This window comes from Oncorhynchus masou, chromosome 11, assembly GCF_036934945.1.
Source record: "Oncorhynchus masou masou isolate Uvic2021 chromosome 11, UVic_Omas_1.1, whole genome shotgun sequence".
Lineage (NCBI taxonomy): Eukaryota > Metazoa > Chordata > Actinopteri > Salmoniformes > Salmonidae > Oncorhynchus > Oncorhynchus masou.
The window spans coordinates 22443305-22464936 of record NC_088222.1 but is presented as its reverse complement, the minus strand read 5'-3'; the positions used below and the strand labels follow the sequence as shown (position 1 = coordinate 22464936).

Sequence of the window (21632 nt, the reverse complement as noted above, 5' to 3'; positions counted from 1 at the left end):
CCTCCAGTAAAACAGACTACCATATGAAAACCTGGTCAGTTACAGAGCAGATTCAGGACTTAGTCAATGGCTCTCTCTGTTGTTGAAAATAGGAAGTAGCACATTCTCACAGTACATATACACTATGTCTATGGTCGGATGGATGACAACTAGTTTAACATTTCTTTGGGCCTTGTAGGCATATGTATTGACTTGGGTGAAGTGTTATCTCAAACACAAACCTTTGTGCATAAATGGTTGCATAAATCTGGCTCCCAGACAGTATTGAATTGTAGGATAAATAAACCCATTGATTGCTGTACTTTCTTTCAGGCAGGAGATACCTTTAAGTCAAACACACTAGCACACTTTGCCAACAATTGTTTACACAACAACGGTGGGGACTGGGGAGGGGGCAAGGGGAAACTGGTTTTACTGAAGGGGGAGTCCTCACTACGCGGAGTTCCTGCCAGATGCGTCAGAGTAGGCGTGTCTACTAAAACACGTACCTTGGGTTATAAACGCTGTGCAACAACTAATTCTGGCTTTCAGTGCAGCCAAGAATGAAAAGTGGGTGATCCACGCGTCCTTAAACGCAATAAAACGAGTTTTAACGAATTTAAATACTAAAAGTAAATAACATTTATTTTTGAAATGTCGTACAATAAAGCAGTACCAGCTCTAGTCAAGTCAACTTCCGACAACATCAAGAGAATATGCTTGTCTCACGGGAGATTTCGCTCCACGGTCGCATCCACGCAACGTGATGAGGTTGAAGGAGGGAAAGAGAAGCAAGTTGATGAGTGCACTGTGGTGAAAGCTGTTCAAGCGGACCTCCTCATCCAGTCAAAAAATACCACCGAAGCTCAAACACAGAAGATCGAAATCGACTTTGACAATACTCATGAAGCTTACAAAAGTAAAGATAACATTGAGCTGCTTAGAAGTCTGTTGGTCTTCAAGCTTTGCACATTCGACTTCCTCGTTGACAAGAACAAGGAGGTAGGGACATTATTTTGATTAGATTGTTTTTGCTACATTCCTTTGATTAGTTTTTACAGGTGTGGTTAGTAGGCTAACTGATATATCAGATAACTTAATGGGCATTTCTGACGGTCAAAAGGGCCATTATTCAACATGCTTGCAGAAGAACAGCTTACATTAATTTCACAGCCTAACATTTCCAGGTGCACAAGTAGTTTAGGCCTATTATCATTAGCCTGGCTGACTGTCTGCACAGCTGTGACTGAGGCAGGTGTTAAAGAAAACTCTCTTATCATACCATTTGTATTGAATCTTGTGACTGAAATGAAAGTCGAAGGTGGTGGTTTTCACAGATCAGCCCCTGGGGGGGGGGGGGTCAAATGAAAAGGAACACTACTCTTACTGGCGAGTTGTGGGTCTAACTCAGTTGATTATTTGCTCTGTCCATAGTTGATGGACCTTAGCAAGAAGGTATTTGGCCAGCGGTTGTTTGAGAGGCTGATGAAGATGACGTTCTATGGACAGTTTGTGGCCGGGGAAGACCACAACTCAATCAAGCCTCTGATCCATAAGAACCAGGCCTTCGGCGTGGGGTCAGTCCTGGATTACAGTGTGGAGGAAGACCTGACCCAGGAGGAGGCAGAGAAGAAGGAGATGGAGTAAGTAGTCTCTGCCACCCTAGTCTGCTGTAGTAGTCTGTATCTCATTTGTCACAACCCCAGCTGAAGTAACACTAATCTAGGATATAGGACTCTTGTAGTATCCACACTACAAAAACAAGCTTTCACATTTTCTAGATTCATAACTTATTATGAATCATTGATTATTTGTAGCAATGTGATATAGCGTGAGATGCCTATACTTTTACCTCCGTAGTCACTATGTAAACATTTTCTGCAATTGACCTATGGCAAAAGGCTACAGTCAAAATGATACTAGGTGATCCAATACTATTGGGGAACAAGCCATATGGTCAGTTCCATATGTTGCACTTTTCTCAGACATAGCAGTGAGAGCCTACAATCTATCGCCCCTATCAAACACCCCCTCTCCCTCTAAAATACACAGGCCTACTCATGTTTCATATTCATATAAACCTGTGTTTACAACTTCTCAGCATAAAACATGCCCATCCCATTTTTCATGGTCTCAAATGGATAGTAAACAATGCATCACTTTCAGGATCTGACATTTCCCAGCAATACCCGGCCACCATTGGTTAGTTTAGACATACCCCTCGAGGCTCTCTCCTGATTTGTTAGCTGAAGAAGCATGTTTATTCCAGTCCCTTTGAGAATGCAGTCACATGTGGTGGATTGAGACAAGCCAGCCCTGTTGTTACTTGATGCACCCTTTCAAAAGAGGCCCAGGGCGTGTTATGTTTTCATGTGTTTTGAGAAACAGCCTTCCCGTGTTTGGTTAGGGATTTTCTTATAGCCTGACTATGCACACATTCAAGCTGAACTAATAGGCTGAATAATGAAGAGGGTGGGGTGGTAAATGGGAATGATAGTGAAAAGGTTAGTGACACCATTAAAGACCAGCTTGGTAACAGTCTGACCCTACCTAATTTCTGTGGACCTCTCCACACCAGACTAATTAGGACTTTTGAAGCCAGCCTACATTGGTGGAGTCACACACAACATCCTGTTCTCTCTTGTTGATAATTGGATGTACCAGAGAGGAAGAGGACTCATTGTGAATTAATCATTGTGAGAGTGGACCAGAGTTGTAATCAACCTTTTATTTTTTCATCAAGGTTGGCAAAGTACATGCTTTAAATTAGTTTCTGAAGTCTATTACTTTCAAACTTCCAGACTCAACTAATTGATGTTAAAACTTTCATGCAAATATTGCAGTTAGCCTGTGCAAATATTTACCCCTTGATAACATTAAGCCATGGCAATCACTGAAACAACCAACAGCACGGAAAGATGCCAGCAGCATACCACCCTGCATCTCACTGCTAGCTTGCCTCTGAAGCTAAGCAGGGTTGATCATGGTCAGTCCCTGGATGGGAGACCAGATGCTGCTTGAGGTGGTGTTGTAGGGCCATCAGAAGGCACTCTTTTCTCTGGTCTAAAAAAATATGCCATTGCCCCAGGGCTGTGATTGGGAACATTGCCCGGTGTAGGGTTCTGTTTTAAACAGGTGCCCAGGCTCTCTGTGGTCACTAAAGATCCCATTGCGCTTGTTGTGAGCGTAGGGGTGTTAGTCACGGTGTCCTTCCCAATCTGGCCCTCCAACCATCATGGCCAGCTAATCATCCCCAGCTTTTAATTGGTTATTCATACCCCCTCCTCTCCCATGTAACTATTTCCCAGGTTGTTGCTGTAAATGAGAATGTGTTCTCAGTCAACTTAACTAGTAAAATAAAGGTAATTTAAAAAATACAGAAATGTGCTAATGAGACAACAATTTCCTTCATGTTATTCAAGCTTGTGTATTAGGTTCGGTTCTGGACTGGATCTTTCTAGATTAACCTAGGCTACTGTATGTGGGATGCACTGAGGTTTTGAAATAGTCAACAGTCTCAGTGATCAGAAGTCCACGACGGCACAAGAGATCAACTTGCAGGACATTTGCACTTCTACATAGTGTTAACACCCTCCCCCCAATCCCGCTGTCGTGCGTACCATATATATATATATATATATATATATATATATATATAGTACACTCAACATACTGGCACACACTCTGTGGTTGTGAAACGCAGAGCTGGAACTGATTTTAACAGCTTCTGGGGGGGCTGCTGCCACAAATTGATATAATCTATAGTGCATGACCTTGATTTAAGAAATTATGAGTCGTCATCCAGTTCATTACCGGGACCCCATTTTCCTCCCCATCTACTTACTTCAAAATGATTTCCAATGTCTTATTTGGTACTAAACACCTGAACTCTTGATATAAGTATCTCTCCATTGTTGTCATGTTATTTCGGTGTCCTCTTTTTCAGTGCCTGTGTGTCTGAAGCTGAGAAAGAAAGTCCAGGTGTGTATTTGTAGACTGAAATGGATTAACAATTCAAAATGAGTTTTCAGTTTGATTTACAATTCATTTATATGGTTATGATTGTAAGATTTGTTGTAATTGATTGGTTATTTATGCACTTCATAATTTATTGCAGTGCCAGCTACAGAATTCTTTGTAACGCAGGAGCATGACCACAGTAATGTTACTTTACATAAATGTTTCATTACTGATGTATCAGGCCATCTGGTTGGTGGAGGTGGGGGGTGGAACCCCTTTCACACGGGGCACATAACCGTGCATGTGGAAGCAGTGGGGGCGCATTGCCAAAATGTCTGTCGGTTCAGAAATGTTCCTGAATGCTAACTTTCTGGGTCTATGCCAGCGGTAATTTAAGGGTTAATTTTGAGCCTTGTTTGTTACATGAGATTGCATGGGTGAGGGAGCAGGTTCGATCTGGATTTAGTCTGGAGGGGTTAATGAGGGCAAGTATGTAGGGTTGGTCGGTATCCAGTTTTTCATACTCCTGCTGTTTTTGTAACATACCGGATATTACAGTATTACTTAATGTGATCACCACGAACAGGTGTGTGTGAGTGTGTGTACCAGTCAAAAGTTTGGAAACACCTACTCATTCCAGGGTTTTTCTTTATTTGTACTGTTTTCTACATTGTAGAATAATAGGAAAGACATCAAAACTATGAAATAACACAGATGGAATCATGTAGTCACCAAAAAAGTGTTAATTTAAAATATATTTTATATTTGAGGTTCTTCAAAGTAGCCGCCCTTTACCTTGATGACAGCTTTGCACACTCTTGGCATTCTCTCAACCAGCTTCATGGGGTAGTCACCTGGAATGCATTTCAATTAACAGGTGTGCCTTGTTAAAAAGTTAATTTATGGAATTTCTTTCCTTAATGCATTTGAGCCAATCAATTGTGTTGTGACAAGGTAGGGGTAGTATACAGAATATAGCCCTATTTGGTAAAAGACCAAATCCATATTATGCAAGAACAGCTCAAATAAGCAAAGAGAAATGACAGTCCATCATTACTTTAAGACATGAAGGTCAGTCAATCTGGACAATACCACAGCATTCTGCAGCGATACGCCATCCCATCAGGTTTGCACTTAGTGGGACTATCATTTGTTTTTCAACAGGACAATGACCCAAAACACATCCCCAGGCTGTGTAAGGGCTATTTGACTATGGAGAGTGATCGAGTGCTGCATCAGAGGACCTGGCCTCCACAATCACCCGAACGCAAACCAATTGAGATGGTTTGGGATGATTTGGACCGCAGAGTGAAGGAAAAGCAGCCCAAACAAGTCCTCAGCATATGTGGGAACTCCTTCAAGACAGTTGGAAAAGCATTCCTTGGGAGGCTGGTTGAGTGAATGCGAAGGGTGGCTACTTTGAAAACACTTTTTTTGTTTACTACATGATTCCATCTGTGTTATTTCATAGTTTTGATGTCTTTCCTATTATTCTACAATGTAGAAAACAGTACAAATAAAGAAAAACCCTGGAATGAGTAGGTGTGTCCAAACTTTTGACTTGTACTGTGTGTATGTGTATATATATCTCACACACACACACTGTGCAAACAAACTGTTAAGAAAACCTGCTCTTCCATGACAGACTGACCAGGTGAAAGCTATGATCTGGGGCTATTTCTAAATTCCCCGGTATGCGGTATAAACGGTATATCGTCCATGCCTACAGATATGCATGTTAAGTTAAAGAGCAGCTGAATCCCTGGTTCATGTCATGTGTTGGGGCTCTGGATATTTACATAACCCTCTCCCATATATGTTTTCTGAGCATGGGACTAGGTATCTAGAGATCTTTTTTCTTTTACTTATTTTTATATACAGTATCTTATAACATTGTGTGTGCTGCATCAGATGACCTGGCCTCCACAATCACCTGACCTCAACCCAATTGAGATGGTTTGGGAATGCCAAGAGTGTGCAATGCTGTCATCAAGGACAAGGGTGGCTACGTAAACAAATAGAAAAATCTCCAAAATATTTATAACACTTGTTTGGTTACTACATGATTCCATATGTGTTATTTCATAGTTGAAGTCTTCACTATTATTCTACAATGTATAAAATAGTTAAAATTATGAAAAACCCTTGAGTGAGCAGGTGTGTCCAAAATGTGTGCATATCTGCAGACCTAATATATATATATTAGGTCTGCAGATGTGTTGCCTTGCCAAGAGGCACATGCCTGTCTAATATATTTGGTACACGTTGAAGTATTCTGCTGTCACAAATTTTCATTTGATGAAAAACAGATCTCCAGGTATCTATGCCAATTTAGATCTAGATTGTTTAGGTGATGGTGGGGGAGGGTCATTCCTTTGGAAAGTCTTCTCTTGTCTTTCCCTCCCAGTGTTCTGTGTGTGTATACTCAAGTCTAGAGGAAAGTCTTGTTACATTAGACAACATTATGTGTCATGTTGTTTTCTGACTTTAGGCGTTGACCACCGTGAGAAGAAGTACAAGGCCCACCGTCAGTTTGGGGACCGTCGTGGGGGCGTGGTCAGTGCCAGGACATACTTCTATGCTGATGAAGCCAAGTGTGACAACCAGATGGAGACCTTCCTCAACTGCATAAAAGCCTCAGGTGAGAACACAATCAAATGCAGTGAGTTCAATTAATTGAGTCAAAAAATAGTTTTTATGCAGATGTTATATTATGCTTAGTATGATTATTATTATGTATTTATCAATCATGTTATTGCTGCACTAAATGTTATGTTGTATCTCTGACTCTCAGGGGGGGCCTCTGTAGATGGATTTTCTGCCATTAAGATGACTGCCCTGGGCCGTCCACAGTTCCTGGTGAGTTAGACACCCTCTTTGCCTGTTAGACTCTCTTTTAGCCCTTGATTTAACATTGGCAGTGATCATGAGAGTGCAGCTTTTTTTGTTTGATTGTTTGTTGGTGTTATGACCTGTTTCCTCCCCTCTCCAGCTCCAGTTCTCAGAGGTGCTGGTGAAATGGAGGAGGTTCTTCAACCTGCTGGCAGCACAGCAGGGGAAGTCTGGCATGGATGCACTGGAGCAGAAACTGGAACTGGAACAGCTGAAGGTGCGTGTCACCTAGAGCAACACTCAAAGTGGAGATGTGACTGAGTTCAAGCAGTTTCCCAGCTAAAATCAACCGGCTCTCTGCTACTAAGACGACTCCCTAGATCTAACATACTTCATATCTGTGAGAGCCTTATGGTACCTTTGAGACAAAAACACCTGTGAAAACACCATACCAAAATGATGAAACATTATTGTTTTTCCTCCTACTAATTTCCTTGATCTATCTATAATGTTTCATCATTAATAGTTATTAATATTCATTAATAAAATGAAATCATATTTTGGTATTATATTAGGATCCCCGTTTATCTGTTGCGCAAGCAGCAGCTACTCTTCCTGGGGTTCACACAAAACATGAGCCATGACATAATATAGAATATTAAAAGACAAAAACAGCTCAAGGACAGAACTACATATTGTACGTTTTTAAACGGCACACACTGCCTACATATCAATACATACAAAATATCTAGGTCAAATTGGGGAGAGGCGTTGTGCTGTTAGGTGGTGCTTTATTTATTTTTTTCAACCAGGTTTGCTGTTCATTTGAGCATAAATGGGAGTTTCATGCAATAATGGCTCTATACGTCTGTTTGCTACAGGAGAGTTTGACTCAGCTGGGGGTTGGAAATAAAGATGACATTGAGAACTGGTTTACTGGAGAGAAACTGGGCCCATCAGGGTAAGAGGCTGAACCTGGAATGCATCATGAGCACACAAACAATCAACTATTCAATAGATAGTATGTGCATACAGGACTGAATTTGACTTTGAATATGTCATTTACATCATGTCCCCCAGAACGATTGACCTTCTGGACTGGAACAGCTTGATTAATGACAGAACATCGATCTCGAACCTGCTCGTCATTCCCAATGTTGAGGCGAGCTAGCCACATGTTACACATGCATTCGCACCCACATACATTTACATATCCTTGTCATATTTAACATCCAGGCATAGTACTGTAGGATATCTACCTGAATGTGTTTGTACACAGAAACTTATGAAGTGTAGTGTGTACCTACACAAATCCATCCATCCATGCAGTGTACATACAGTATATGCATACATACATACATGCATTTTGTAGTTTAGGTCAGGGTTGACTCTAAATGAAATGTGTCTTCTGATTTTCTAGACTGGTCAGCTGGAGCCTCTGTTGAGGAAGTTCACTGTTGAAGAGGAGAAACAGATGAAGAGGATGCTGCAGAGAGTGGATGTTCTGGCCAGGGTAGGGGGATTTTTGAGTGCAACATAGGCACTGTTAACTAGCATGGCTTTAAAATTGAACAACAGTATATTAACCCAGCAACTCACATTCATTTTTATTAAACATTTTTATTTCACCTTTATTTAACCAGGTAGGCCAGTTGAGAACAAGTTGTCATTTACAAATGCAACCTGGCCAAGATAAAGCAAAGCAGAGTGACAAAAAACAACAACAGTTATACATGGGATAAACAAAAGTACAGTCAATAACACAATAGAAAAATCTATATACAGTGTGTGCAAATGGAGTAAGGAGGTAAGGCAATAAATAGGCCATAGTAGCGAAGTAATTACAATTTAGCAAATTAACACTGGAGTGATAGATGTGCAGATGATGATGTGAAAGTAGAAATACTGGTGTGCAAAAATAAATAAAAACTATGGTGATGAGGTAGGTGGTTGGATGGGCTATTTACAGATGGGCTGTGTACAGCTGCAGCGATTGGAAAGCTGCTCAGATAGCTGATGCTTAAAGTTAGTGAGGGAGATATAAGTCTCCAACTTCAGCAATTTTTGCATTTCGTTCCAGTCATTGGCAGCAGAGAACTGGAAGGAAAGGCGGCCAGAGGAAGTGTTGGCTTTGGGGATGACCAGTGAGATATACAGTGCCTTGCAAAAGTATTCGGCCCCCTTGAACTTTGCGACCTTTTGCCACATTTCAGGCTTCAAACATAAAGATATAAAACTGTATTTTTTGTGAAGAATCAACAACAAGTGGGACACAATCATGAAGTGGAACGACATTTATTGGATATTTCAAACTTTTTTAACAAATCAAAAACTGAAAAATTGGGCGTGCAAAATTATTCAGCCCCTTTACTTTCAGTGCAGCAAACTCTCTCCAGAAGTTGAGTGAGGATCTCTGAATGATCCAATGTTGACCTAAATGACTAATGATGATAAATACAATCCACCTGTGTGTAATCAAGTCTCCGTATAAATGCACCTGCACTGTGATAGTCTCAGAGGTCCGTTAAAAGCGCAGAGAGCATCATGAAGAACAAGGAACACACCAGGCAGGTCCGAGATACTGTTGTGAAGAAGTTTAAAGCCAGATTTGAATACAAAAAGATTTCCCAAGCTTTAAACATCCCAAGGGGCACTGTGCACGCGATAACATTGAAATGGACCACTGCAAATCTACCAAGACCTGGCCGTCCATCTAAACTTTCAGCTCATACAAGGAGAAGACTGATCAGAGATGCAGCAAAGAGGCCCATGATCACTCTGGATGAACTGCAGAGATCTACAGCTGAGGTGGGAGACTCTGTCCATAGGAAAACAATCAGTCGTATATTGCACAAATCTGGCCTTTATGGAAGAGTGTCAAGAAGAAAGCCATTTCTTAAAGATATCCATAAAAAGTGTAGTTTAAAGTTTGCCACAAGCCACCTGGGAGACACACCAAACATGTGGAAGAAGGTGCTCTGGTCAGATGAAACCAAAATTGTACTTTTTGGCAACAATGCAAAACGTTATATTTGGCGTAAAAGCAACACAGCTCATCACCCTGAACACACCATCCCCACTGTCAAACATGGTGGTGGCAGCATCATGGTTTGGGCCTGCTTTTCTTCAGCAGGGACAGGGAAGATGGTTAAAATAGATGGGAAGATGGATGGAGCCAAATACAGGACCATTCTGGAAGAAAACCTGATGGAGTCTGCAAAAGACCTGAGACTGGGACGGAGATTTGTCTTCCAACAAGACAATGATCCAAAACATAAAGAAAAATCTACAATGGAATGGTTCAAACATAAACATATCCAGGTGTTAGAATGGCCAAGTCAAAGTCCAGACCTGATTCCAAACGAGAATCTGTGGAAAGAACTGACAACTGCTGTTCACAAATGCTCTTCATCCAACCTCACTGAGCTCGAGCTGTTTTGCAAGGAGGAATGGGAAACAATTTCAGTCTCTCGATGTGCAAAACTGATAGAGACATACCCCAATCGACTTACAGCTGTAATCGCAGCAAAAGGTGGCGCTACAAAGTATTAACTTAAGGAGGCTGAATAATTTTTCACGCCCAATGTTTCAGTTTTTGATTTGTTAAAAAAGTTTGAAATATCCCAAAAATGTCGTTCCACTTCATGATTGTGTCCCACTTGTTGTTGATTCTTCAGAAAAAAATACAGTTTTATATCTTTATGTTTGAAGCCTTTAATGTGGCAAAAGGTCGCAAAGTTCAAGGGGGCCGAATACTTTCCCAAGGCACTGTACCTGCTGGAGCTTGTGCTATGGGTGGGTGTTGCTATGGTGACCAGTGAGCTGAGATAAGGCGAGGCTTTACCTAACAAAGACTTATAGATGACCTGAGCCAGTGGGTTTGGTGACGAATATGTAGCGAGGGCCAGCCGACGAGAGCATACAGGTCGCAGTGGTGGGTGGTATGTGGGGCTTTGGTGACAAAACGGGTGGCACTGTGATAGACTGCATCCAATGTGCTGAGTAGTGTTGGAGGCTATTTTGTAAATGACATCTCCGAAGTCGAGGAATCGGCCAAATAGTCTATTTTACGAGGATATGTTTGCAGCGTGAGTGAAGGAGGCTTTGTTGTGAAATAGGAAGCCGATTCTAGATTTAATTTTGGATTGGAGATGTTTAATATGACTTTGGAAGGAGAGGTTACAGTCTAGCCAGACACCTAGGTGTTTACAGTCTAGCCACACACCTAGGTATTTACAGTCGAGCCACACACCTAGGTGTTTACAGTCGAGCCAGACACCTACGTGTTTACAGTCTAGCCAGACACCTAGGTGTTACAGTCTAGCCAGACACCTAGGTGTTACAGTCTAGCCAGACACCTAGGTGTTTACAGTCTAGCCAGACACCTAGGTATTTACAGTCGAGCCACACACCTAGGTGTTTACAGTCGAGCCACACACCTAGGTGTTACAGTCTAGCCAGACACCTAGGTGTTACAGTCTAGCCAGACACCTAGGTGTTACAGTCTAGCCAGACACCTAGGTGTTTACAGTCTAGCCAGACACCTAGGTGTTTACAGTCTAGCCAGACACCTAGGTGTTTACAGTCTAGCCAGACACCTAGGTGTTTACAGTCTAGCCAGACACCTAGGTGTTTACAGTCTAGCCAGACACCTAGGTGTTTACAGTCTAGCCAGACACCTAGGTGTTTACAGTCTAGCCAGACACCTAGGTGTTTACAGTCTAGCCAGACACCTAGGTGTTTACAGTCTAGCCACACACCTAGGTGTTTACAGTCTAGCCAGACACCTAGGTGTTTACAGTCTAGCCAGACACCTAGGTGTTTACAGTCTAGCCAGACACCTAGGTGTTTACAGTCTAGCCACACACCTAGGTGTTTACAGTCTAGCCACACACCTAGATGTTTACAGTCTAGCCACACACCTAGATGTTTACAGTCTAGCCACACACCTAGATGTTTACAGTCTAACCAGACACCTAGATGTTTACAGTCTAACCAGACACCTAGGTGTTTGTAGTTGTTCACAAATTCATATTCTAATTGAACCATGGGATGTAGTATATATCAGATTTTACAATAATTTTCTCTTACTCTCATCCCTGCCTCAGTGAGCAGGCCATACAGGAATTTATTGGAAATAAACCTTTTGGCAATACTTTTGTTTATTCTTATAACAAATGTTCTGATTTACTTCAGCAGTGTGTCATTATTTTTGGGACAGGTTGTGTTTGAATTGTAGTTGCACTGCTCCAACAGGCCCAAGAGTCTACTATGACGTGTTGTATCCAAAGTCTGTTTGCTCTTAAGTGAGTCTCTATAGATACATGTAATACCTTGGTCCCTTGAGATTGCATTAGCATGGCTGGACTACATGGCAACACAAGATGGCCAAAGACCTCAACATGTTACGACTATGACTGTGATATGTGTTATCTCACCTAGCTATCTTAAGATGAATGCAGTAATTGTAAGTGGCTCTGGAAAGCACGGTCTGCTAAAATACTAAAATGTCAAATGTAACATGCTCTGAAATAGAAGGCTTCAACTCATACATTTCTATAGCCTAGGTAGGAGCAAGATCACTGAAGGGTTTCAGATAATCAACAACATTTTCTGCTCACTTTTCTGGAGCTGACCAGGCGTTGATGCTAACTGACAGAAGTTAACAAAAAGCTTTTGTCCTTCCCTTTATCCCAGCATGCGGTGGAGAACGGGGTGAGGCTGATGGTGGATGCTGAGCAGACGTACTTCCAGCCGGCCATCAGCAGACTGACCCTGGAGATGCAGAGGATCTTCAACAGAGAGAAGCCCATCATCTTCAACACCTACCAGTGCTATCTTAAGGTGAGGCCGTCCGTATTATCTTTCAAGAAAACTCTCCTCGGTTATCGTCACAGCCGTGTATATCCTCCCGCAAGCGGATACCAAGACAGCCATCAAGGAACTTCACTGGACTCTATGTACACTGGAAACCATATATCCTGAGGCTGCATTTATTGTAGCTGGGGATTTTAACAAAGCTAATCTGAGAACAAGGCTACCTAAATTCTATCAGCATATCGATTGCAGGGTAGCCTCAGACAATAACATTGACGCATACGCTGTATAGGAGATGTTGTACCCACTGTGACTACTAAAACCTTCCCTAACCAGAAACCGTGGATTGATGGCAGCATTCGCGCAAAACTGAAAGCTCGTATGACCGCATTTAATCATGGGAAGGTGACTGGAAACATGACCGAATACAAAGTGTAGTTATTCCCTCCGTAAAGCAATCAAACAAACAAAGCGTCAGTATAGAGACAAAGTGGAGCCGCAATTCAACGGCTCAAACACGAGACGTATGTGACAGGGTTGACAGACAATCAATCAAACCAGCCCCATCTTTGACATCGACATCTTGATCTCAAACAAATTAAACAACTTCTTTGCGCGCATTGATGACAATACAGTGCCACTGACATGGCCCACTAACAAAGACTGTGGGCTCTCCTTCTCCCTGGCTGACGTGAATAAAACATTTAAACGTGTTAACCCTCGCAGGGCTGCCGTCCCAGAACGCATCCCTAGCCGCGTCCTCAGACCATGCGCAGACCAGCTGGCTGTTGTGTTTACGGACATATTCAATCAATCCCTATCCCAGTCTGCTGTCCCCACATGCTTCAAGATGGCCACCATTGTTCCTGTTCCCAAGAAAGCTAAGGTAACTGAACTAAATGACTATCGCCCCGTAGCACTCATTTCTGTCATCATGAAGTGCTTTGAGAGACTAGTCAAGGATCATATCACCGCCACCCTACCTGACTCCCTAGACCCACTCCAGTTTGCTTACCGCCCCAATAGGTCCACAGACGATGCAATCGCCATCACACTGCACACTACCCTATCTCGTCTAGACAAGAGGAATACCTATGTAAGAATGCTGTTCATTGAATACAGCTCAGCATTCAGCAACATAGTACCCTCCAAACTCATCATTAAGCTTGAGACCCTCGCTCTGTGCAACTGGGTCCTGGACTTCCTGACGGGCCGCCCCCAGGTGGTGAAGGTAGTCCACTTCGCTGATCCACAACACTGGGGCCCGACAGGGGTGCGTGCTCAGCCCCCTCCTGTACTCCCTGTTCACCCATGACCATGGGGCCATGCATGCCTCCAACTCAATGATCAAGTTTGCAGACGACACTACAGTGGTAGGCTTGATTACCAACAACGACGAAACCCGCCTACAGGGAGGAGGTGAGAGCCCTTGGAGTGTGGTGTCAGGAAAATAACCTCTCACTCAATGTCAGCAAAACAAAAGTCATGATCGTGGACTTTGGGAAACCGCAAAGGGAGCACCCCCATATCCACATCAACGGAAAAGCATGGGAGAAGGTGGAAAGTTTCAAGTTCCTCTGTGTGCATATCACCGACAAAATTAAATGGTTCTCGCACACAGATAGTGTGGTAAAAGGAGGCGCAATAGCCGCCTCTTCAACCTCAGGAGGCTGAAAAAAATGTGGCTTGTCACCTAAAACCCTCACTAACTTTTACAGGTGCACAATTGAGAGCACCCTGTCTGACTATCACCGCCTGGTAACGTAATTGCACCACCCACAACCGCAGGGCTCTCCAAATGGTGGTGCGGTCTGCACAATGCATCACTGGGGGCAAACTACCTTCCCTCCAGGACACCTACAACACCCGATGTCACAGGAAGGCAAAAAAGATCATAAAAGACAATAACCAGAGAGGCGGCTGCCTACCTACAGACTTGATATCATTGGCCACTTTAATAAATCGAACACTAGTCACTTAATAATGCCACTTTAAGAATATTTACATATCTCACATTAGTCATCTCATATGTGTATACTGTATCCGTCACTATCTATTGCATCTTCGTTGCTCTGTCACTGCTCATCCATATATTTTATACTTATATATTCTCATCCCATTCCTTTCCTAGATTGTGTGTAGGATTTGTTAGATATTAGGTTATGTTGTGGAATTGTTAGATATTACCTGTTAGATACTGCTGTACTGTCGGATCTATAAGCGTAAGCATTTCGCTAGACTCGCAATAACAGTTGCTAACCATGTGTATGTGGCCAATAAAATGTGATTTGATTTGTATGTCGAGCTTGGGACTTGTTATTGGGACTACATGTACAGTCTCATATAATATGTATGTAGGGAGGATCCCTGTTGTGTATAGACTTGTCATAAACTTAGAGTGAAACAGGTTTTGTAAGCCTTCCATATTTGACTCATAAAAGCCCAACCTAGTATATTATACATATAAACCTTCCATAGCCATGTTTGTTTTTTGACATAAACCTGAAATGAAACTTTTTAAACACGATTGTGTTACTTATCAACCCTTTATAAGAGGTGTTCTGGACAGCCTGGTGTCAAAAATGTCAAGATTTGTGGTGTTAACCATTACGTTATATAATTGTGTTACCCTTTACTACCTGTAAAGGAAGCCTATGACAATGTGTCTGTGGATATGGAGCTGTCCCGGCGTGAAGGTTGGTACTTTGGGGCCAAGCTGGTCCGCGGGGCCTACATGTACCAGGAGAGGAGCAGGGCGGAGGAGATCGGCTACGAAGACCCCATTAATCCAGACTATGAGGCCACCAACCGGATGTACCACAAGTAAGACCCCCTTCTGTGCTTTGGAGTGACATTTCCCCTAGGTACAGATCTAGGATCAGCTTCCCGACCCCCAATCCATTCGTGTGAAAAATGCAAAACTGACCTAAGATCATAACCATTGGTGTTATGCGTGACTTTAGTAAGTGGGTATTTTCATAGTTGAATTTGGATGCATTATGTGATGAAGTTATCATATCAGCTGAATGGAATAGCCAAAGTTCCTTGTCTTTCCCTGATTCTCCAAAGATGTTTAGAGTTTGTGTTGGAAGAGATCAACCACAACAGGAAGGCTAATGTCATGGTGGCGTCACACAACGAGGACACTGTCAAATTCACTCTGGAGAAGTAAGACCAGCCTCTGGGCTTTATTCAAATCAAGAGGTGGTTAGACTAGTTACTAGACTTTTTCTACAGACATTTTGCAACACAAAGCACCAAACCAGTAATAAAACCACTTCACAGAAACCAAATGTATTATATCAATGGGCATGTAGCAAGTGGTTAAGAGCGTTCGGCCAGTAACCGAAAGGTCACTGGTTCGAATCCCCGAGTCGACTAGCTAAAAAATCTCTCTGTACCCTTGAGCAAGGCACATAACCCTAATTGTTTCTGTAAGCCGCTCTTGATAAGAGCATCTGCTAAATGACTAGAACGTAAATGCATTCATCAGTGAGGTGATGTTTATTTTTGCACAGGATTATGTTTTTTCAATTTTATATTTACATTCCGTCTGTGTTGTCTCTCTGCAGGATGAACCAGATGGGTCTGTCACCCACTGAGAACAAGGTCTATTTTGGACAGCTGCTCGGAATGTGTGACCAGATCAGCTTCCCACTAGGTACTGTAACACCTTCAGAACTGTAGATGGGTGTTGCATAATAGTAATGGGTTATATTGGAGTTCCAAGTTTTATTGATTGGCATTTTGGTCAGAAGTCTTCTGCGAAACAAACAACCTCAGGGTCTCACTCCGTCATCAGTCACCTGAAGACCTGCTGTCTTTAGTGTGTAGATCAATAGGGGTTCACACAGTTCTTACACATTTTGTTATTGTAACGGTTTTCATGCGGTGAAGGAGAGTCGGACCAAAATGCAGCGTGTAGATTGCGATCCATGTTTAATGAAAAAACGTAAAACACAAATCAATACAAATACTACAAAACAAAAAGAACGTAACGAAAACCGAAACAGCCTATACTAGTGTAAACTAACATAGAGACAGGAACAAGGACACTAAGGACAATCATCCACGAAACACACAAAGAATATGGCTGCCTAAATATGGTTCCCAATCAGAGACAACGATAATCACCTGACTCTGATTGAGAACCGCCTCAGGCAGCCATAGACTAACGCTAGACATCCCACAAAACCCCAAGACAAAAACACACCACAATAACCCATGTCACACCCTGGCCTGACCGAATAAATGAAGAATAAACATAATATAGTCCTCACCCAGAACCCCACTGGACTCGGCACTGAGGGTCAGCTCGGCATTGAGGGTCAGCTCGGCACTGAGGGTCAGCCCGGCACTGAGGGGAAGCCCGGCACTGAGGGGAAGCCCGGCACTGAGGGGAAGCCCGGCACTGAGGGGAAGCCCGGCACTGAGAGGAAGCCCGGGACTGAGAGGAAGCCCGGGACTGAGAGGAAGCCCAGGCAGGTAGTTGGCTCCGGCAGATCCTGGCTGGCTGGCAGATCTGGAAGAGTCTGGCTGACTGGCGGATCTGGAAGAGTCTGGCTGACTGGCGGATCTGGAAGAGTCTGGCTGACTGGCGGATCTGGAAGAGTCTGGCGGATCTGGAAGAGACTGGCGGATCTGGAAGAGTCTGGCTGACTGGCGGATCTGGAAGAGTCTGGCTGACTGGCGGATCTGGAAGAGTCTGGCGGATCTGGAAGAGTCTGGCGGATCTGGAAGAGTCTGGCGGATCTGGAAAAGTCTGGCGGATCTGGAAGAGTCTGGGGGATCTGGAAGAGTCTGGCTGGCTGGCTGATCTGGAAGAGTCTGGCTGACTGGCGGTTCCGGCAGATCCTGGCGACTCCGGGCAGACTGGCGGCTCCGGGCAGACTGGCGGCGCTGGGCAGACTGGCGGCTTCATGCAGACTGACAGCTCTGGCTGCTCCATGCAGGCTGGCAGCTCTGGCTGCTCCATGCAGGCTGGCAGCTCTGGCTGCTCCATGCAGGCTGGCAGCTCTGGCTGCGCTGAACAGGCAGGAGACTCCAGCAGCGCAGGAGAGGAAGAAGACTCTGGCTGCGCTGAACAGGCGAGGCGCACAGTAGGTCTGATGCGTGGTGCTGGCACTGGTGGTACTGGGCCGAGGACACGCACAGGAAGCCTGGTGCGGGGAGCTGCCACCGGAGGGCTGGGGTGTGGAGGTGATACTGGGTAGACCGGACCGTGCAGGCGCACTGGAGCTCTTGAGCACCGAGCCTGCCCAACCTTACCTGGCTCGATGCCCATTCTAGCCCGGCCGATACGAGGAGCTGGAATATACCGCACTGGGCTATGCACTCGCACTGGGGACACCGTGCGCACCACTGCATAACACGGTGCCTGCCCGGTCTCTCTTGCCCCCCGGTAAGCACAGGGAGTTTGCACAGGTCTCCTACCTGGCGTATCCCTACTCCCTGTGAGCCTCCCCCCAAGAAATTTTTGGGGCTGACTCTCGGGCTTCCTTGCCAACCGTGTTCCCTCATATCGCCGGCTCCTCTCTCCGGCTGCCTCTGCTCTCCTAAGTGCCTCCACCTGTTCCCATGGGAGGCGATCTCTTCCAGCCAGTATCTCCTCCCAAGTGTAACAACCTTTGCCATTCAAAACGTCTTCCCATGTCCATTCTTCCATTCGCTGCACCTGCCTGTTAACACGCTGCTTGGTCCGTTTGTGGTGGGTGATTCTGTAACGGTTTTCACGCGGTGAAGGAGAGTCGGACCAAAATGCAGCGTGTAGATTGCGATCCATGTTTAATGAAAAAACGTAAAACACGAATCAATACAAATACTACAAAACAAAAAGAACGTAACGAAAACCGAAACAGCCTATAGTAGTGTAAACTAACATAGAGACAGGAACAAGGACACTAAGGACAATCACCCACGAAACACACAAAGAATATGGCTGCCTAAATATGGTTCCCAATCAGAGACAAAGATAATCACCTGACTCTGATTGAGAACCGCCTCAGGCAGCCATAGACTAACGCTAGACATCCCACAAAACCCCAAGACAAAAACACACCACAATAACCCATGTCACACCCTAGCCTGACCAAATAAATGAAGAATAAACATAATATATTTCGACCAGGGCGTGACAGTTATTATATAATTTTGCTTTTTATTGATTTAGACAAATTAGTTTAGAGACTAACTTTTAGACAAAAATACCTTCCATTCCTGTGCATGTAATTAGGTTCCAATGTTTTTCTGTGCTTGTGAGAAACACATTGCTAGTGGTTGTTGCTTCTCCAGTCACATAACATCTCCCACTCTCTCTGTGTCTGAGAACAGGCCAGGCTGGATTCCCAGTGTACAAATACGTCCCCTACGGCCCAGTCAACGAGGTCATCCCCTACCTGTCTCGCCGTGCCCTGGAGAACAGGGGCTTCATGAAGGGTTCCCAGAGGGAGCGCAGCCTGTTGTGGAAGGAGCTCAAACGCAGGCTGCTCAATGGACAGATCCTCTACAAGCCTGTGTACTAACTGAGCTGACTGACTGTCTGGCACACCAGCACTCTGCCCCTGTAATACATTCCAATGTCTTAACCAAACCTGCCCTGCGCACAATGGGGTGAATACTAACTTCCACTTAAGTTGAATTTTCACTTAGTCATGCTCTGATGTCAATGGGAGCCTAAAGTGAAGCATTGGCTGAAGTGGTCATTAGGATTCAACTCCATGGCTTTAGAATGTACTGTAGGTATGCTTGTCTAGTACTAAGATACTAACCTAATGCCAAAAGACCCTCTGACTGGCTCTGCCTTTTCATCTATTGCTGCCAAAGGTGTCCTTATTTTATATAAGAATATATCTTATCCACTGTAGTTTAGCAGCTTATTCAGTGGCTTATTGGCCATTTTTAAAGTTGAGCTGTAGATCTTAATCTAGCATGGAAAGTGTGTGATTTGTTATCACTGCTTATAGAGTCATATCAATATAACTGTAGTTGTCAACAGGGTTTTTCTGAATTTATTAAGGCTCCTATTTAATGTGTCCCGTGTCTTTTTGTTTCCTTTCAATGTTCAGGAAAGGTATGTTTTGTAAAAATGTAGTTCTTTATCATTGTCTTACAGACTGCTTTGGAACCCTTGTTTGTTAGCATGCAATGTTTAAAGTTGTCCTTTGTATCTATGTTTTACTGAACTGTGGATGATTGGTCATTTGTAAACATTTTGTACAGGGTTCTAGCTTTGCTGATTTTTAAAACCAATATTTTAATTATTTAAATAGAAATATATAAAACTGATGTACACAAGGTTGTACAGTATGATGATATTACTGTCTTATTAAAGAAATTGAGTGGTCATGTGATGATAATGAACTAGAATGTATTGGCCTGAACATTACACTTTCTCAAATGTATTTTACCCTTATTGGAAGGTATAGGCCACCTTCCACCAAAAGTGTGTTTTTTGATCAGTTTAATAACATGCATAGGGAATGTGATTTTGGGAAAGAGGTCATTTTAACATGAATTATGAAGACAAGTCTTGGTGGAAAACCCTCAAACAGATCAGTAATACCTTTGACCTTACACAGCTAGTTAAAGGGCAAACCAGGGTGACGTGTTGCTCTAAAACACAGATTGATTTGGTGTTCAGTAATAAACCACTGGGCTATCTGATCATAATCTGACACTTATAGCCAGAAAGCTGTCTAAGAACAGGTTTAACCTCTCGACTGTTAGAAAGTCAGATCAACTAAGAATACCTAAGAGTGAATTAAACTAATTAACTGGAATGATCTCTTGTCCTAAACAGATGTGGAAGCTGATAGTCAGGTTTTTCTATCCACAATCCAGACGACAATAAATGGTTTCCTAAAGAAAATCAAATCCAAACCTGGCTACATGGAGAAATCTGGAAATTGATGAAAGAACGAGATTATGCTCTAAAAATATTATGCCCTAAAATCCAAATTAGAGCATGACAGGTGTAGCTTTACCATGTTGAGAAATAAGGTGATGAAAGAAATCAGACAGGCCAAGGCAAACTTTTTTATAAACATAATTGCTGAAGCAAAGGGAAATTCTAAATTGATTTGGGGGAATCTAAAAAATGTAACGGGGAAAGACCATAGACCATAGTAACACTGCAAAAAGGCTAGAAATCATGGAGAATAACAGTCGAAATAGCAATAGCCTTCAATTCCTACTTTATTGACTCTGTCAGGGTACTGACACAGAACCCCTCCACTGGTTTCTTGGGCTCAGTGCTAGTGAATAACGCGCAACCTGTCTTCATCATAAGGGAGGTTTCCAAATCAAAGGTGAACAAGGTGATTAGCTCACTAAATAACTAAAGCCAAAGATGTGTTTGGGCTGGACTCTACCTTCCTTAAAAACTACAAAGAGTCACTCATTGGCCCCATTACTAAGGTAACCAACACATCTATTGGTCTCGGGGTGTTTCCAAGGGTATGGAAGTCGGCCATAATAACGGCCATCTTTCAATCGGGCGACCCTGCTGACGTGAGTAGCTACAGGCCCATTAGCCCATTAGTATACCTGTGGTGTCAAAGGTGTGTAGCAGAACAACTGATTGCCCACCTCAAAAACAGCCCCTTCACAATACACTCCATGCAGTTTGGCTTCAGAGCGAAACACTCCACAGAAACTGCCAACTGCTTTCTTCTGGAAAATGTGAAGTCCAAGATGGACAAAGGGGGCGTTGTTGGAGCTGTGTTTCTGGACCTAAGGAAGGCTTTTGATACTGTAAACCATGAGATTCTCATCACAAAATTGTCCAAGTTCAACTTTTCCCCCGATGCCTTGAGATGGATGATATCATACCTTGAAAGCAGGACTCAGTGTCAGAGTGAGCAATGAGCTGTCTCCCACTCTTAGCTATGATGTTGGCGTGCCCCAAGGGTCAATACTGGGGCCCGTCCTGTTCAGCCTGTACATTAATGATCTGCCTTCTGTCTGTACTGGGTCTGAAGTTCAAATGTATGCAGATGATACAGTGATATATGTGCATGCAAAGAGCAAACAACAAGCTGCACAAG

The 21632-nt window shown here is 43.4% G+C and overlaps 1 protein-coding gene across 2 annotated transcripts; it reads left to right on the top strand.

Moving 5' to 3' along the window:
• The first annotated feature begins 499 nt into the window (after positions 1-499).
• LOC135548321 (proline dehydrogenase 1, mitochondrial-like) lies at positions 500-19990 on the top strand. Of its 2 annotated transcripts, XM_064977798.1 has the most exons (15): positions 500-981; positions 1414-1622; positions 3926-3960; positions 4097-4138; positions 6431-6580; positions 6734-6798; positions 6932-7048; positions 7653-7732; positions 7852-7933; positions 8192-8284; positions 12469-12615; positions 15236-15411; positions 15658-15756; positions 16161-16249; positions 18919-19990. In XM_064977798.1, the coding sequence occupies exons 1-15, from the start codon at positions 634-636 to the stop codon at positions 19107-19109; spliced, it is 1923 nt and encodes a 640-aa protein (XP_064833870.1). In that variant the 5' UTR covers positions 500-633; the 3' UTR covers positions 19110-19990. The 2 variants fall into 2 exon arrangements, with proteins under 2 accessions (XP_064833870.1, XP_064833871.1); XM_064977799.1 differs by lacking the exon at positions 4097-4138 and having other exon boundaries at positions 502-981; positions 18919-19989.
• The last annotated feature ends 1642 nt before the right edge of the window (positions 19991-21632 follow it).

Coding starts and splice junctions, on each gene's coding strand:
- LOC135548321 (XM_064977798.1), top strand. CDS start 634: ATGTCGTACAATAAAGCAGTACCAGCTCTAGTCAAGTCAACTTCCGAC. Junction 6,581..6,733: donor CAACTGCATAAAAGCCTCAG/GTGAGAACACAA, acceptor TCTGACTCTCAG/GGGGGGCCTCTGTAGATGGA. Junction 7,934..8,191: donor TCGTCATTCCCAATGTTGAG/GCGAGCTAGCCA, acceptor CTGATTTTCTAG/ACTGGTCAGCTGGAGCCTCT.